The sequence below is a fragment of the Centrocercus urophasianus genome, unplaced genomic scaffold (assembly GCF_019232065.1).
Source record: "Centrocercus urophasianus isolate 14NV4802_14NV808 unplaced genomic scaffold, USGS_Curo_1.0 seq_11, whole genome shotgun sequence".
Taxonomy (NCBI): Eukaryota; Metazoa; Chordata; class Aves; order Galliformes; family Phasianidae; genus Centrocercus; species Centrocercus urophasianus.
Genome location: NW_024884253.1, coordinates 11906912 through 11923392, shown reverse-complemented (window position 1 = coordinate 11923392; position 16481 = coordinate 11906912). Strand labels below are relative to the sequence as shown.

Sequence of the window (16481 nt, the reverse complement as noted above, 5' to 3'; positions counted from 1 at the left end):
TGGATCTTTTTGTAGGGTGCTCCTGGACCTAAAGGTGAAAGGGGTGAACGGGTAAGTCTATGTTCCCAGGTTAGCTGTTTTTTTTTTCTGAGGCTGTGTATCTTGTAAAAAGCTTTTTTCCAACAATTTATTGTTCTTTTTGTTTACAAGAATACAAGAACAATAATTTTCTCTGTGCAATCAAGCAAACTTACTTTTTTTCCAGACATTGCCTTGTATATAGCTACACAAATGTTTGAAGGTGAGAAGAATTAAGCATGTCCCCAAATCTTGCTTGAAGATTTCATTCTCAGACTTCTATTTGCTTTCTAAAAACAGCAATGGGGACCAATGAAATCCCCAAACTTCCTTGGCTTTGTTTTCATCTGTAAAGATGGGATCTCTCAGTAAGAATAAATGTATTTCATTTGAACACTTTCAAGACAGAAATGAGTAAAACAATGCAACAGTACTTGTTTTTGTTATCCAGGGTGATCTGCAGTCCCAAGCAATGGTGCGTGCTGTTGCTCGTCAAGTGTGTGAACAACTCATCCAGGGTAAATACTTTTAGAGTTCATAAGCTCCTATCTCTAGATTAGATCTTTTCTTGCCATAGTTGCTCATAAATATGATGCTTTCCAGATTGTCTAGGCGAATCTGTTCATTTTAGGCTGGACTGTCAGTATTTATGATCCAGCTGGATTTATCTTGAACTAAAGCTCATTAGTATCAGGCAGCTAAAAACCAGCTTGTATTTTTCCAATTTATTAGGGTGTACATAAGCTTCTGCTGTAACAATTCTAGAGTTTTGCAGATCTCAAATGCAAAAAAAAAAAAAAACAACAAGAACAAAAACCACAAAAGCAAGGAAATGAAATTCTGCACAATAGTTGTCCTTATTTTCTGTATACTTCCTAAACCAATGTTTCTTCACCAACTTCATGTCACTGAAGTTCCTAGCATGCCAGACTGCAGCCTTGAGGACCTGCTAGTGCTCTGTTCAAACTTAGCTGAATTGGATTCTCCACTGCATATTAAAAATGTTGATGTTTTTCCTGACAGGTCATATGGCCAGATATAACTCCATTCTGAATCAGATACCAAGCCAGTCTGTCTCAACGCGAACTATTGCAGGACCTCCTGGGGAACCAGGCCGGCCAGGGGCTCCAGGGCCACAGGGTGAGCAAGGTTCTCCAGGCATGCAAGGATTCCCAGGAAACCCTGGTCAACCTGGAAGACCAGGAGAAAGAGGTAGGCTTCATAATTCACTAATAAAAAATAGACTTTAATTTCTTTATACATTGTGGTGGATTCTGTCTTCTGTATTAACATTTTGTGATGACAGTGTTTTCTCTCTACTTGATTGTTGAGCTCATCATAGATTATAGTGAAAGGTATGGAAACTCTCAAGTCATAAAAGCAATGTACACATGTAGGTTGACAAGATTATAGAATATCCCAGGTTAAAATTGACCCATAAGAGCAATCATGTCCAAATCCTTGAATAACTTAAAAAAAAAAAAAATTAAAAAATAAATAATAGAAAACATAATTAAACTGTAAATTATATATATACATAATAAAATAATAATCAGCTTCTACTTTTAAAGTGAAATTAATCTCTGACCTATCCATCACACACCTCATTTCTTTATTAGAGGCACCTGGGCCAGGCCATAACCAGCAGGATGTTTTGGCTCAGCATGGCCAAGCATACCTGGATAAGTGCCTTTCTGCCCACACTTTCAGGTGTGTCAGTCTGAAGACTTCTGAGTTATGATAATCTGGATGGAGAAAGGTTGATCAGAGCAGAAAAAAAATCATAGTTTATGAGTGGGTAAAGGGATCAAAGATAGGATATGGTAACGTCAGAAGGAAGTAATGCAATTAACTGTTCAATTCTATATTTTGGTGGTCTATATCCCTTCCTTCTTTCCTCCTCTAGCACTGTATAATAAAGAGACAGGTTCCATGTTTTGATTTCTTTCTCTGTGCAACCTTAGCATCTTTGGTACTAACCTCAGCAGCGAGTAGATGTGTGTTTGTGAAAGTGCTTTGAAAACCATCACGTGAGCAAGTGACCAAAAACCAAAGAGACAAATGTTGTACTAAAGAGGAATTAATTGGTGCTGCAGTCACAAAATCTGCCAGCTGGGTTTTTAAAAACAGATTGTCATGAAGGTTGTTCAAGTCAGGAATTCAGTTGTTCCAGTTCTCAGTTAACATAATGACCAGAGTGAAAGCATTGTTTTGAAGAAGAAATCTTTTGTGTAAGACTTTGAGTTTGGTGATCCTCAAGACTGTAGTTCTAACTATCTTCTTAAAAAAAGAAGGCAAGGTTTAGGGTACTGGCCTCTCAGTCATGGCAGTGCTCCAGCTAACAAAAGACAAGACATGATCCAGAAAGAACGAGGAAGGAGGGAACAGGGAAAAGAATGAAAGAAAATTGGACGAAGCAGTAAGTTAAGTACTGTCTTTAAAAATGGTGACCCAAAGAACAAATACAGAACAAATACAGTACATTTTAAGTATCTTCTCAGGCAGGAACTATTGAAACACACAGAATATACTGTGGTTTCAGGCTATGAAAATGGAAACTTGTCCAGAATTTATCATGTATTTTCCATTAGAACCACTGTTGGTAACATTAATCTTTAGGAAAAAACATTGAAAATAGAATGAGTACAGAAAAGATAAAATGTACATTGAAAAAGGTGATTGTAACAAAATATTGCACCACAATGTGGTCTTTGTGTTCCCTTTTTCTGTCTCTGTAGATAATTGATGTTAGAAAGGACTGATTTTGACAGGTTTTGCTTGTGGGGAGTTTCATGCTTCTATAGAGCAAGCATTTATCAAGCTTACTTTGGGAAGTTTAATCGGTCAGCCAGAACTCTGCAGATTCTCATGAACAGTGATGCTGAAAGTTGAGAGTGCTTTACTATATATATATAGCTCAAAACAAGATTGTTTTAAGAATCAAGAATTTATATATGAACTTAAAGACAAAATAATTAGTAATTCTACTTGAAATGAAGATGGTTTTTATTACTCACGTAACAACAACCATGAATAGAACCTGGACAGAAGAGAAGGAGCTCATTCAGAACCCAGGAAAAACAAACAAACAAACAAAAAGACATAAAAAACAGATTATATTATTAGTCCTTGAGGATTTCATTTCTTCAAAAGGAATGGAAATTTTAGATTGATGCATTATGGGTGTAGTAGAAGTTCATTTAACTGAAAGATACATTTTAGTTTGTACAGATCCTGGGATATTTCATAATCCTTTTTAGAGAATCCTAGAATCACAGAATCGTGAGTTGGAAGGGATCTTTGTAGGTCATCTAGTTCAAATCCCCTGCAATGAACAGGGACACCTGTGGTTAGATCAGGTTGCTTAGAGCCCCATCCAGCCTGACCTGGAATGTTTCCAGTGATGGGGCTTCTTCCTCCTCCTCTGGGCAACATGTTCCAGTTCCTCACCACCCTTATTGTAAAAAAAATTATTTCTTATATTCAGTCTGGATCTCCCCTCTTTTAGTTTGAAACCTTTCCTCTTATCAGAACAGACTTCAACAGACTTCAGTAAAGATTCTGTCTCCTTCTTTGTTATAGCACCTCTTTAGATACTGAATGTCAGCTATCAGGTCTCCTGGAAGCCTTCTTCTGCCCCAGCTCACTCAGTCTGTCCTTGTAGGGTCATTTTTGTAGTTCTCCAGTGGATATGGTCCAACAGGTCCATGTCTCCTGTACTGAGGACTCCCCATCTGGATGCAGTTCTCCAGATGAGGCCTCACCAGTGCAGAGCAGAGGGGCAGGATCACCTCCCTCAACCTGCTGACCCTGCTATTTTGATGCAGCCCAGGATATGGTTGGTTTTCTGGCCTGAGGGAACATTGCTGGCTCGTGTCCAGCTTGCCATCCACCAGTACCTGCAATTGTTTTTGGCAAGGCTGTGCTCAATCCTTTCATCCCTTGGCTTGTTCTTATAGAGGTTGCCATGACCCAAGTGCCAGTTCTTGCACTTGGATTTGTTGAACTCCACAAATTTCTCCTCGACACACAGCTTGAGCCCGTCTAGATCTCTCTGAATGGCATCCCAACCCTTGAGCATGTCAAATGCACGATGCAGCTTTGTGTCATCTGCAGTCTTGCTAAGGGTGCACTCAATTCCACTGTTGATGTCATTGATAAACATATTGAAGAACACTGGTTCCAGTACTGACCCTTGAGGGGCACCACTTGTCACTTATTTCCATCTAGAGGCATTGACTACAACTCTCTAGGTATGTTCTTGCAACCAGTTCCTCATTCAATGAACAGTCCACCCATATATATATCTTTTATATATATGTCTATATATATACTTACACCTATATACCTATACCTATATCTTCCAGTTTGGAGAGAAGGATGTTGTGGAGAGCATGTCAGAGGCCTTACTGATGTCAGGTAGCTGACATGAGTGACTCTTTCCTTGTTCATTGATATCATAGAAGACCACTAAGTTTGTCAGGCAGGACCTGCCCCTGCCTTTCCATTTTCCAATAGGGTGCACCAAGCTAACCCAAAACACAGCAGTAAAATGTAATACTTATTTTTTTTACCATGTTTGTGGAGATGGATTGGAAGTTTCTTCTATGCTCCCAATACTCACTTCATTCTAATTACATGTCATACAGTGAATTAGTAGATAAAAATTGCTCTGCTTCTGGATGGAAATTTTTTAGTTTTTAGTAACTGCAGAGAGAAGGGCATATGGACTCAAAACTTATCCCTCACTGTGTTCTAAAGCACTGCTTGCATTTAACTTGCTCAGCGAGTCACAATTTATAGTCGATGAAGATCTCCAGCCAACCATTTGGAAATCTTTGTGAGCAATGTGTTTGTTTTTACTGATGTCACCAGCATTTTGGATGTATATGAAATTAATTCAAAAACAGTGCCAGATGAGTCTCCATCCTTAAGCACAGTTAATACACTGGAACAGTGACAGTAGTGTCACAAGAGCATACTATAATGACATTAGGAGGAAAAAAAGAGCCACTCATTTTCCTGGTTGCTTTTATTTTCTCAAACTGTTGGAATTGCGGCACTATAATTGCTAGTACTATTCTGAACTGACTGGAAAGGTGTTATAGCAGGAAGAGAAAAAGTCAGGAGTAGCTAGACGTTTCCTCTTACCTCCCCTGCCCACCAACCATTCATTGCAGGCCTGTGAGAAGTGGGAACTTCTGAAAGCAACATGTGGAACTGGTTCACATTTATGCCGTGAAGAGAGCTTTACTGGAAAATGTCAGCAGTCAAAGGTTTTGAAATAAGTGTACTTCCCTGCTAACTTGCCTGGCTGATAGCTTCTTTTCCTTGTTTACCTTGTCATTCTGCCAAGTGTTAATCCGACGTTTTTGGAGGGAGATGGATTGAGAGAGTGTCTGAGTTCTGTTAGGAGCCTCCACTTGAACTTCTAGGTGCACAGTGTCCCATTCCTGAATGTATTATCGCACTAGGAATACACTGAGCCAGTCATTCCAAGGAAGACCACCTCGATGAGAAAGGATAACTCATTCTCTTGACAGATTCTGTTTGCAGTGTCTTTTGCCTCCTAAGATTTTTTTTTTCCAGTGTAGATGTTGGTGAATGGATGGGATCACAATGGTGCGTTTATTACTTAGGTTTCTAATACTGTGAAAAGGAACATCTCTAGCAGTCCCTATGTATTAATATTTTAGTTGTGACTTAACAGACCACTGAATGAGTGATTAAGGAGGCAACATTGTCTTACTTGTTATAATACCTAACCCTGGATAAATTGCTAGAATTTTTTTGCCCTACTTATTTGCACAAATGGAGGAGTACAGAAAAAGACATATCTAAAGTGATTGTTTGCAGCACTTATTTCTGTTATTTTTACTAGTTCACACACCGTTTTCCATTTTTATTTTAACTAATTCCAACAGCTTTTGTTTTGATTTGGTGTTTGTGAACTGGAACTTAAATAACTGGTGTCTGGTTTCTGAGTGCCAATTTACTTCTAGCTTTCAAAAGCTGAGAAAATGTACTTGTTCAACCACTCCTTGGACTTCTGCTATTGTGCTGTGTGCTGAAACGATGCACACAACTTAATGGCTACTCATTCCATCTCATTGTTACTGAAACACTACAAATACATACACTGTCACTTGGAAAGCCACAGTGCTCAAGTACAGCTTCATCTGTATTTGCATTCTGGCTTTATATGAAAGAGTTACTTAAACGTGTTATCAAAAGGCCCATGTCTATGGCTCTGATGGCAGCATTCCAATGGAATTAAATGAAACTTTTGCCAGTTGAGTCAAATATTTTTATTTCCAGTTTCAGCTTCTTCTAGACAAAAAAAAAAAAAAAAGAAAAAAAGAAAAAAGAAAAGAAGAAAATCTAGTCTTGTTATACATTAGGAATACAATTATACATCTTTAAAAAAGGATAACTTTAGGTATGAGTTCAGTTTTTCTCAGTTGCAGTATGCAGTTTTCTCTTAAAGAGCGATTGTTAACATTTTCCTTTGAGGAGAAACATTTAATTTTCTTTTCTAGAGAATGTGCTCATGATCTTGGTTTTGTTTTTAATAACTGATGCTATCAGAGAGATCTTGAGCAGAGTTGGATATAATTGATTTCAGTTGCTTGTGATCTCCATGGGGCTGAGCCCAAGCCATTGCTTATTTTGGATGAGGACAAGACTTTAAAAAAAAACCAGTTAACTTGGAGAAGGAAAGACAGAGTATTGCTGAAGTATGTCCAGAGCACAACATGAAAATAATTACTAGGATTTGAAGAACTCTAACTCAAATGACAATTTCTGATACAGACTTTTAACCCTCACAGTAATTAGCCATTGCAAGAACCTACATGGAGAATGATGTCTTTTCTGGTTGATTTTCTATACGCGTGCTTTAAATAAAATGCCACGAATGCCTCAAGATATATAAATAAATAAATGGGAGGATTTTGAATGTTCAGTCATTGATAAGAGGGAGCCATTAACTCTGACCAAGAGAATGCTGTGAATGCTAACTTACTCTCATTAAAGACTTGTGGTGGAAAGTCTATTAGTGGAGCTCATAGAGAGCTCAATTTTAACTCATGTGAGTTAAAATTGAGGTTATTCTTGTTTCAGTGTTTATGTTCTCTTTCACTTGGATAAACTTTTCTGGAAAACAAACTGAAAGAAACCTGATGCAAACTTGTATCCTGGCCTGCAGTATGTTTGCTTTAGGAACTAAATATCCATGTGACTTTAAAGAAAGTTTGACCCCGTGCAAGAGCTTCATAACTTGTTCCACAATGAATATTTTATGATTAGCCTGAGTAGGCTTGTTCTGTTTTTACCATTTCTTACTCGGATTTCTCCTGGGAACATCACGTATGGATGTGTCTACATGTGTGTATAAAGAATAGTATCTGCGTGCTTGGAAGGCTCTGGTTTGAAAAGGCATTTGCCTTTGAAGTCATTATTTAATGTTAACACAGAGTCACACAAACAATGATCCTCTTGGTAAGCATCTGTGCAGACTCCAGATGGTTATCATGGGTCAATCTTTTTACGTTGGAAGCAATTCACACAAACACACTTTGCTTTTTGTAAATGCTGAGCAATTCATACTGGGCATGTATGAAAAAATAAATTTAGATGAATTTACATTGTTAAAAAACCTGCAACAAAAGTAGGGCATTGCAATTGAAGACATTTTCTATATGTTTAAAGCAAACCATGGCTAAGCAAATTTTAGATATCTGGAAACTGCATTTACAGTGCAGGACAAGAGGTGTGCGTAAGAATGTTATATTTAAAATGGGTAGAATTCAATTGCTGGTAACAGAAGATGTGGCTTTGACAGGTTCTCCCAGGATTATAAATGTGGATTTGAGCATATTTCTAGCACCTAGGCCCATTTCCTACATAAATTGTGCGTGGTGCAATGCAGTCATTCATCAAAAGTTCTGAATAGCATTTTAGATTGAATCTGCAATCTGTATACTAACTAAATCTACATTAAAAATAGGAGGCTCATACTGGACTGAAAAAGAACACTCTGAAAGCAGGAATCTCATGTATTGCATTGCTGAGAACTCCAGAAGAAAAAATGCTGGCAAATTTTGAGATGCCAGAGTAATAAAAACACATAAAACCCCTTCACCTTCAGTGAGATCTCAGTGATCTTGAGTTTGACCAGAGGTTGCTCATTGTCTACCTGCAAAATGGCAGGAGGGAACTATTATAGTTTTGAGAGAAAGCAGTGGTGTACAAACAAGATGTGAGGGATCTTTGATAGGAGAGATGCACTCAAATCACCTGAAATGAAGCTCTAACGAGTGAGTAACTGGAGCAGAGCTAGAGAAGACATTTGAAACTGAATTCCTTTTTCACTGTCTGCTACCACTGGGACAAGCTGTCGTGGCTGTTTGATAATCCTCTGTGCTCAATATCAGATCTTGGAATAAAGTCAGAAACAAGGTCTCCAACTCCCTGGTAAATTTTTCCTCATCTTTCTGGCCTAATGCATCCAAAGCTGGCAGAAACACTGGGGAGAGGAGAACATGCAGTTGTACATCCAAGCCACAGTATCAGGATTGTGTACACTTGGACAGCCAGAATTTCTGGAAATGCAGTAGCTGGATTTCATATATATTCCACCGTGCACCTGAAAAGCTACAGAGCCTGCCCAGGGGATGGGTGTCAGCATGGCAGAGCTATCTGATGCAATTGTCTGGATTTGGAATGAGCTCCTGGCTTTTTCAGGTGGACTCATATAAATTGGAGAATGAAAGAGCTGATGAAAGGGAGAGAAGCCCCACCAAGCTCTATAGATCTCATGCATGGCCTGGTGATCATAGTAACTGGTGGGATCATAACACTGATGTCATTTACGTATTTAGTGTACAGATGTTTATCTATATTGCTAGATAGGTAGACAAGTACATAATGTGCATGTGAATGCTCTCCCTACTGTGATTTAAGCTTGTCCAGTCCCTGAAGATGCTGTGTGGGAGGACTAGATGCTCCTGAAGACTTCAGCTGAAGAAGAGATTGCAGGAACTACAGATTTCACTGTCTCTGTTTCAATTCCTTATATCCTCTCCTCAAAACACGAAGAGAACTCATTTTTCTGGGTCCATATGAGACCTGCATACTGCTTGTCTTAGGAGGCAGCAGACTAAACCACACAAGGAGTGGGAAGATGGAGTTAAAGCTGCCTACGGTGCAGGCTCTGCTCTCAGTGGGGTCAGTGTTTTCAGTGGGCTGACTTCCAATGTGCAGCTCTGTGCAGTGTAAGGACAATGCCAACAGGTTAAAGGGCTCTGAAGTGACTCTCAGTGTTCACACTTAGGCTTTCCACTCCCCGCCTCTGCTTATACCTTTGTCAAAAGCCCAGCAACCAACTTAACAAATGTGCACCACCAGATTGCTGTTCAGCAAATCCTTATTTTGACAACTTATGGAGGGCAATACATTGTGAATGATGAGTTTTTATTACAGTGTTTTCACATTTAAAGTTTATTCTTAATTGCATCCATCAGAACCTTGCTTAGGAAGAAAAAAATCTTATGTGGCTCCTTGCATAAACAAGGGTCCAGACATGGTCACCTGGAGGTGTCCTCCAGTGGTTGTTCCCTAAGATGCAACAGCTACCTAAACAGGAGGGAAGGAAGCAGCTTGTTAGTTGAAATTGGAGAGCATGTCTCATCAAGGGTAGCAGCACTTTTTATCTGTCTGATTTGTTTTTATGAAGGTGCTCTATATCAGCTTTCATTCTGAGAGCATGGAAGCTGTGAAGCAGTGAGAGAAATTACCAGCATTGGGAGGTCTGGAAAATAGGGGGTAAGGTCCCACAAACCAGCCTGGATTTTGTCTTTAAACCATCCAAATCAAACACAGACTTTATGAGAGTTTCCAAGTCGCCGGTGGAAACTCATGGTCTGGAATTTGCAGCTTTGACACCTACTTGAGTTCGATACCACTCTTTGTGATCGCTACATATAGAAAGTGTTTTTATAGGATGCCATAATGGTAGGATAGAAGGTGATGGAAAGCTGGAAGAATGCAGTGCCTTGTCTGCATTACTAGATCTGTGCTCTTCACAGATCAGACCCAATGCTAGCAATTCAGGGCCACGAGCAAATGGAAAATCAAGAGACTGCAAAGCTTTTAGACTGGAATTCAATTGGGGGACAGATTCCATCTGTGCTGAGACTTCTCTTGCATTTTAGCAGCCTGAGGCCTTTCAGTAACCCATAATAACTCTCTCCATTTATGTGTGGAACCATCTTCTGCTGAATGACTGGTGGGTGACTTCTGGAAGGGATTTCAAGAAGGTTGTATAATTACGAGCGTTTATAAGATACGGTTTAGTGGCTTGTGGTAGCAAGAGTAATGAGAGGATAATTGGACTAGATGATCTTGCAGGTCCTTTCCAACCTTGTGATTCTATGATTAAATATTTGCTTAGGGTGTTTTTGTTTGTTTGTTTGCTTGTTTTTCTGGACCACGCGGTAGTTTGTAGACAGCTTTGTGAAGTTCTGAGGATTCTTCCACTCACTGTAGTTGTACCTTGGTATTAGCCCAGGAGCACTCTTCCAGAAGGAAAGTGCCTTTGGGAAATTGGCCTATGCCCCTACATGACACCTCAAAGCAAACACAATGGCAGCAGGAATGTTTAATGCCTCAGGAATGCTGTGATCCCCTCATGAGGCTATCAGAGAAGGGAGGAAAAAAGAGCCAAATAGGTGTTTATTTTTACCGCCTATCTCCTCTTGCATGTGTTTTTAAGTGAAAAGTAGAATGTGGAACTACATCCCAGTTAAATAATGAACATTGCACAGCTTTGTTCAAAACGTGACTCTGTTGAGTGCTGTTTCATTAGGTTTACCGGGTGAGAAAGGAGACAGAGGAAATCCAGGTGTTGGAACTCAAGGACCCCGAGGCCCACCCGGATCTACAGGTAAAGACGTTAATAAGTGGCTTTGGGCTCCCCTGGCCCATTTGCAAAGCACCTAAGAATTTCATGGCTGTACCCTCTGCTTCGAAGGCTTATGTTGCAGAGGCATCAGTCATTGGACACCTTGCTGTTGTAACGTTTGTACTGTGCAATATGGCGTTGTGACGTGATACACAACGGTATCGTCAGTCACATCAGTTTTCCTTTTCAGAGATGACATCTGATAGGTAAAAATTAATCTGGATTAATTGCATTTGTCTTTTCAATGATTCAAGGTCAACTGTAACTTGAAGAGAAATGTGTATTAATTTAGCTCCTTAATCAAAGAAAGTTATAGTTAGTCCCTGAAAAACGGAGGGTGAAACATGCATAAAATTGCGTTGACTTTGTTAGGATGTTCTTTCCATTAGAGTATCAATATCAAGGCACAGTGCTACCCAGAAGGTGTATTGAAGCAGTGTGGGTGAAAGGGAGACCTATGCATGCAGTCCTCCCCCCATGAAACTGCCTTTCCAAATGTCTGACACTTGGTGAAACGTTTGTGCTTTGGAAATACTAGTATAAATATCTGGCTAAGAGCTGTCTTTGGCAAGGAACACAAAGCAACAGCCAGAGAAGAGGCTTGTCAGGAGCAGGAAAAAGTTTGGAGCCTTTCCCTCAGCACGTGTGGGGGAGCTGGAGCAGAGAGGCGCAGCCCCTGTGCTCGAGCCATCTGCCATATTTGTAGCGAGCTCTGTGCCATCGTCTCCTAGCACCAGGCCTGCAGCACTGCCGAGGCGATCGACCCACTGCCTTGTGAGAGATGCTAGTCACACGTTTCGTCTCCCTGTTTTATGCAGGACCTCCAGGCGAGAGCAGAACTGGCAGCCCGGGCCCACCAGGCTCTCCAGGCCCACGAGGCCCTGCTGGTCACACCGGGCCCCCTGGCTCCCAGGGCCCCGCCGGCCCCCCGGGGTACTGTGACCCCTCCTCCTGTGCTGGCTATGGTATGGGAGGTGAGTAGGCTGCGCGTGGGGGGAGGTGGGGCGAGGAAACACAGCGTGTCCTTCTAACAGCCAAAGTAAGATGGAGGCTACTGGGGATCCTTGCACTAAAACGTGATTAGCTCCGTAAAAACACACACGTCCAGTGCTGCTGAATTTAGTGGAATGAGCCCACAAACCAAAGGTGCCCGCAGCACAGTGGCCGGAGTCCACCATCTGATTTGGGCCTGTGAATGGAGGAAGTGTATTGGGTTTTGTCTTGTGTGTGTGTAACTGTACGAGCCTGCTCCACCTGAACGTTCTGTGTGTTGAATCCCACCTCCTAATGTTGGCGACAGCAGAGCCGTACATCTCTAGCTGTTAAAACGTGTTTCTCCACTTCCTCTTCCGTGTGCCTCCACATGGCATGAGAGCATGAACGTTACTAAACCTGCCCAGTGTAACCTGGAACAGGGATGCACGTCTGTCATTAACAAGTGAAGCAATCTGGAGAAAATGATTCTTTCTGTATCTTCTGTGTATTCTACTTTTCTTGTCTGTTGTAGCACAGAGGCTGAGGGAAGAAGTTAACACAGTTATCAAAAGTGATGTTGTCCAGCCTAAAATTGAAATTTGTTTTAGTAAATGACTAGTGACTACAAACGTTATGCATAAGGCTTATTTGTTTGATGTTTGCAGTTTAATCTGCCCGTGAAGTGATTTGTATGTTTTACTTATGTGAATGTTTTTGTTGTCGTCTCTTCCTATCCTTTTTTCCTCACTTCCCTTTCCTGTTGTTCATTTCCTGTTTTAAGGCCCAATCCCTTACAATGGCTACCAATCCAGAAGGTGAAAGATTCATTCTGGTTCAGTCCTCATTTGGCTGAAGGTCAGATACGGATGCTGAACTGCTCTGTGCTTTCCATCGATATTGACTACCACTAATGAACCTGCTAGCTGCTGTACATGCACTTAGCTTCCTTGCACTGCTAAAAGCTATTGTCTGACCCGTTTTGCCCGTTAATCATATATTCCAGCCCATAATTGGAATAAGCTAAAGCAGGCAGATTGTGCAGTGTATAATAAGCACAGTATTACAACTGGACATAAGACAAATTCTGGTGGTGGTTTCCAACTAACTTGGCTGTATGTTGGTGGGTTTCCAATTGCTCCAGCTTATTAATTTTCTTAAATGTTTTCACTGTTCCTTCATGTGAATAAAAAAATGTGTATTTAAAGATTATATATATATATATACACACACGCTCTCTCTATGTATAAAAGATATATATATGTGTCAATTTCCTAATGAACGCTTCAATTTTCTGCTCCCCTTCTCCTGTGTTAACCATATGAATACTCTTGGTGGTGGTGGGTTAAGGTGGATACGGTGAGCCAACTGATCAAGACATCCCAGTAGTGCAGTTGCCACATAACTCCTACCAAATCTATGACCCTGAGGACCTTTATGATGGTGAGCAACAGCCGTACGTAGTTCACGGGTCCTACCCTTTACCATCCCCGTACTCCCAGTCCTCCTATCCATCACCTCATCTTGCTCAACCAGAGTTTACTCCCGTTCGAGAAGAGATGGAAGCCGTTGAGCTGAGATCCCCTGGAATTAGTCGCTTCAGAAGGAAGATAGCCAAAAGAAGCATCAAGACTCTGGAACACAAAAGGGAAAATGGCAAAGAGCCCTCTCAATGAACTGTTTAGAAAGGGAAATATTTTATGTGCATCTGTATTTGGCCCCTTGTCCAGGTGCCTGATCTGTCATTGAAGATGTTTACAGGCTCTTTATTAAAGAAAAATACATGTACCAGACCAGTTGAAACAAGAAATAAAGGTAAAATTATCTTGCATGCCAGAAACTTAGTATGTTAGTGGGTCAGTGCTAGATGATGATGGAAGATCACTTTCAGATCTTTCTCCAGAGTACAGTATTCAAGCTGTATCTGAAAAAATGCATCTGGTTAGTTGGTGTAGATAGAACCGTTCAACAAAGATTATGTTTTGTTACCCAAATTTTTGCAGCTGACTGTGTTCTGTTAGTTTTGGATGAATTGCTTTTACTAGCAGAGTAACACTACTAAATTCACCAGACAAAAGTACATTATCAGGTTTCCTTAAAACCTTTCACAAAGAAGTCTTATCTTAACGGTATTTGTTTTTAACCCACATTATGCAAACACACAAGAATGTTCTGTGGGAGTACACTGATAATTTATTGTGAACCTCTTTCATTTCTGTTTTGTATGCAAATAAAAGTGGCAAGCTCTTATGTGTTGATTCTGGATTTATTTGACTGATTTTAGCTTGGAACAGTAGTGTAGATCTTCAGGGGACAGAATGTAAAGAGAAGAAAACATATTTTCCTTTTCCAGCACTTTTGTACAATGGTTTTATTGTAAAGGTTACAGGCACTCAGCTGAAAGAATATTTAGCCTTATTTATATAATGTATGAAGAAGTGGGGAGATGAAATATGAGATAAGGAAGCTGTCCCTTCTGTGGATGTGAGATTTTGGATATTAACGTGCCAAAGTCAAAAGCCTGGAAGAAATGGTTGCAAAAGCCACTTGGATCACCTAAAAATGAGAGAAAGAAAAGAAAAAACAACAACCCAACCACTTGAGAATAACAAAGCTATTAATGAGGTTAAAACAAAGCAGACAACTTCTAAAGTGATTCAATAAACAGCTTTGAACATTACTGAGACTAAGAAACAAAGGAAGTTTTAAAGCAGAAGGTCAAAAATGTGCATACACTTAAAATGAAGTCATGGATTTTAAGTATTGTTAATCCAGCCCTACAGAGCCCTAGACAGGCTGACCTGTGGGTTCCAGGACCAGGTTCCTGCTTGCCCCTGACAAAGTTCAGCCTCTTCAATCGCAGGAGGGGATGTGTCAGCTTTTGCTTCTGGCCACTGCCAGAAGCTCTCTTAGCTCGTGACAAAGAAGAGAAACTGGTGATGAGACAGCTGCATACCTTTACTGTATTAATCTCAAGTTCTCTGGCCCAGAAGTCAGCCTCATTAATAACACAAACAATTTACACATGCAACTAATACCGTGGCTGTGTATATCCCAGGGCAATTTCCTGCTACGTGGCTGTATTCCTTTCTATGTTGTTTCTGTCTTCCCACTGATTTTCCCAGCCCTAAATCTCACCACTTTTCTTGTAGAAGGGTGATTAAGATTGCCATAAATGTGAGTTCCCAATACAGACTTGTATTTAAAGTATAAGGTAGATAACTTACTGACTTTTACCTTTAACCAGATTAACTCCACTTTACAGTGCTGCAAGGCAGGCGTCATCTTCCCTGTGCTTCCCCAGCAGCCATCCTGTCTCCAAGCCCCCTCAAATTGCAGGACAGAAGCCCCACAGTGCACACGCAACCATCCTCGCCATCACTGTGTATGGGAGGCTATGTGCAGTGGATTAAGCAAAGTGAGAGTGTTTCTTGGTTAGGCATTCCCACTACAATTTTCTAATTTATATCCTGAAGGACAAGCTTTAATTATACGAGTTGTGCTTTACATTTTTAATGATGGCGTTAGCTGCTAACCAGAGTGCTTCATTTAGCACTGGCTCCATGTCAACTTGTTGCAGATGCAAAACTAACTTTTTGATGGCTACTATGACATATAAAAGTAATACTCAGGCTTTATGCATTTGCCAAAAGAGAGTGAGACACAGACACAGCTCTCAGTATTTTCTCCAGAATTCAGTCACTGTACCATCAGGAGTGTCTTGCATTCTTCCAGACAGCCTAAGAAATGTAAGTTGCCGACCGTGAAGTTTGCAGCACATGAATGTATGGCTGACGTCACCCAAATCTTACCTACAAATTACGTACTGTATTCTTGCACAAAATGTGTTTATTTTAACCTTTGAAGAATGCTTTCAGGATTGAATTAAGTTTCATTACTGTTGTGGAAGTGTAGCCTTGCATGTTCTATGGGCAGGAATGGGATAAACCTGAGCAACAGGCTGAAGAAATGCATATAAAATCAGATCATACCTAAAGCATTGTTTTGCTTCCTCTACACTGCTTCAACAAAATGGGTGTTGGAAACACAGACTTTCCTCACCAACCGCTGTAAAAATTGGAAGATAACAAATCAGTATAGAAAACATGAAGGGATTCATTTATTTACACGACTTTGGCTTGAAGACTGTCTATGCAGAAAAACAATTGAGAAATGTCTCTGGTGAGGTGGTGTTGCCCCTGAAATGCACACTGTTCTTGGTGCTCTGCAGTCCTCCAGCACTTCCTTATCACCTTATCTTGTTCCAAAATGCAGATTTTAACAGATCTGTTATGTCTAATGGGACTGCAGTATGCATGTACTTGTGTTTGGATATGTGCACTGCTTTCTTGGAAGATGAGTCTTGACAGGTTGTTTTGTTCTGTTGTTTTAAATGCAATTTGGCTCCAGACGATGCCCACCAGCACCTCAGTCATAGCAGAGGGCAAAGCAGCTAAAAAGACATGGAAACTGAAGGCCTGCACAGACAGGCAAGCATCTAAATCCCACCATTTATGTTTTGTGATAT

At 40.5% G+C, this 16481-nt stretch overlaps 1 protein-coding gene across 6 annotated transcripts in view; it reads left to right on the top strand.

Annotated features, from left to right (window-relative positions):
* The window catches only part of COL14A1 (collagen type XIV alpha 1 chain), a 117960-nt gene extending 103757 nt beyond the window's left edge, over nucleotides 1–14203 (top strand). For 3 of the 6 annotated variants that reach the window (XM_042833376.1, XM_042833357.1, XM_042833350.1), the window contains 6 exons: nucleotides 16–51; nucleotides 470–536; nucleotides 1042–1230; nucleotides 10886–10963; nucleotides 11800–11955; nucleotides 13304–14203. In XM_042833376.1, coding sequence (XP_042689310.1) covers nucleotides 16–51; nucleotides 470–536; nucleotides 1042–1230; nucleotides 10886–10963; nucleotides 11800–11955; nucleotides 13304–13629 — 852 coding nt within the window. In that variant the 3' untranslated portion in view covers nucleotides 13630–14203. Of the gene's footprint in view, nucleotides 1–15; nucleotides 52–469; nucleotides 537–1041; nucleotides 1231–10885; nucleotides 10964–11799; nucleotides 11956–12737 lie in introns of all 6 variants that reach the window. The other 3 variants (XM_042833367.1, XM_042833395.1, XM_042833385.1) reach the window with 3 other exon arrangements.
* The last annotated feature ends 2278 nt before the right edge of the window (nucleotides 14204–16481 follow it).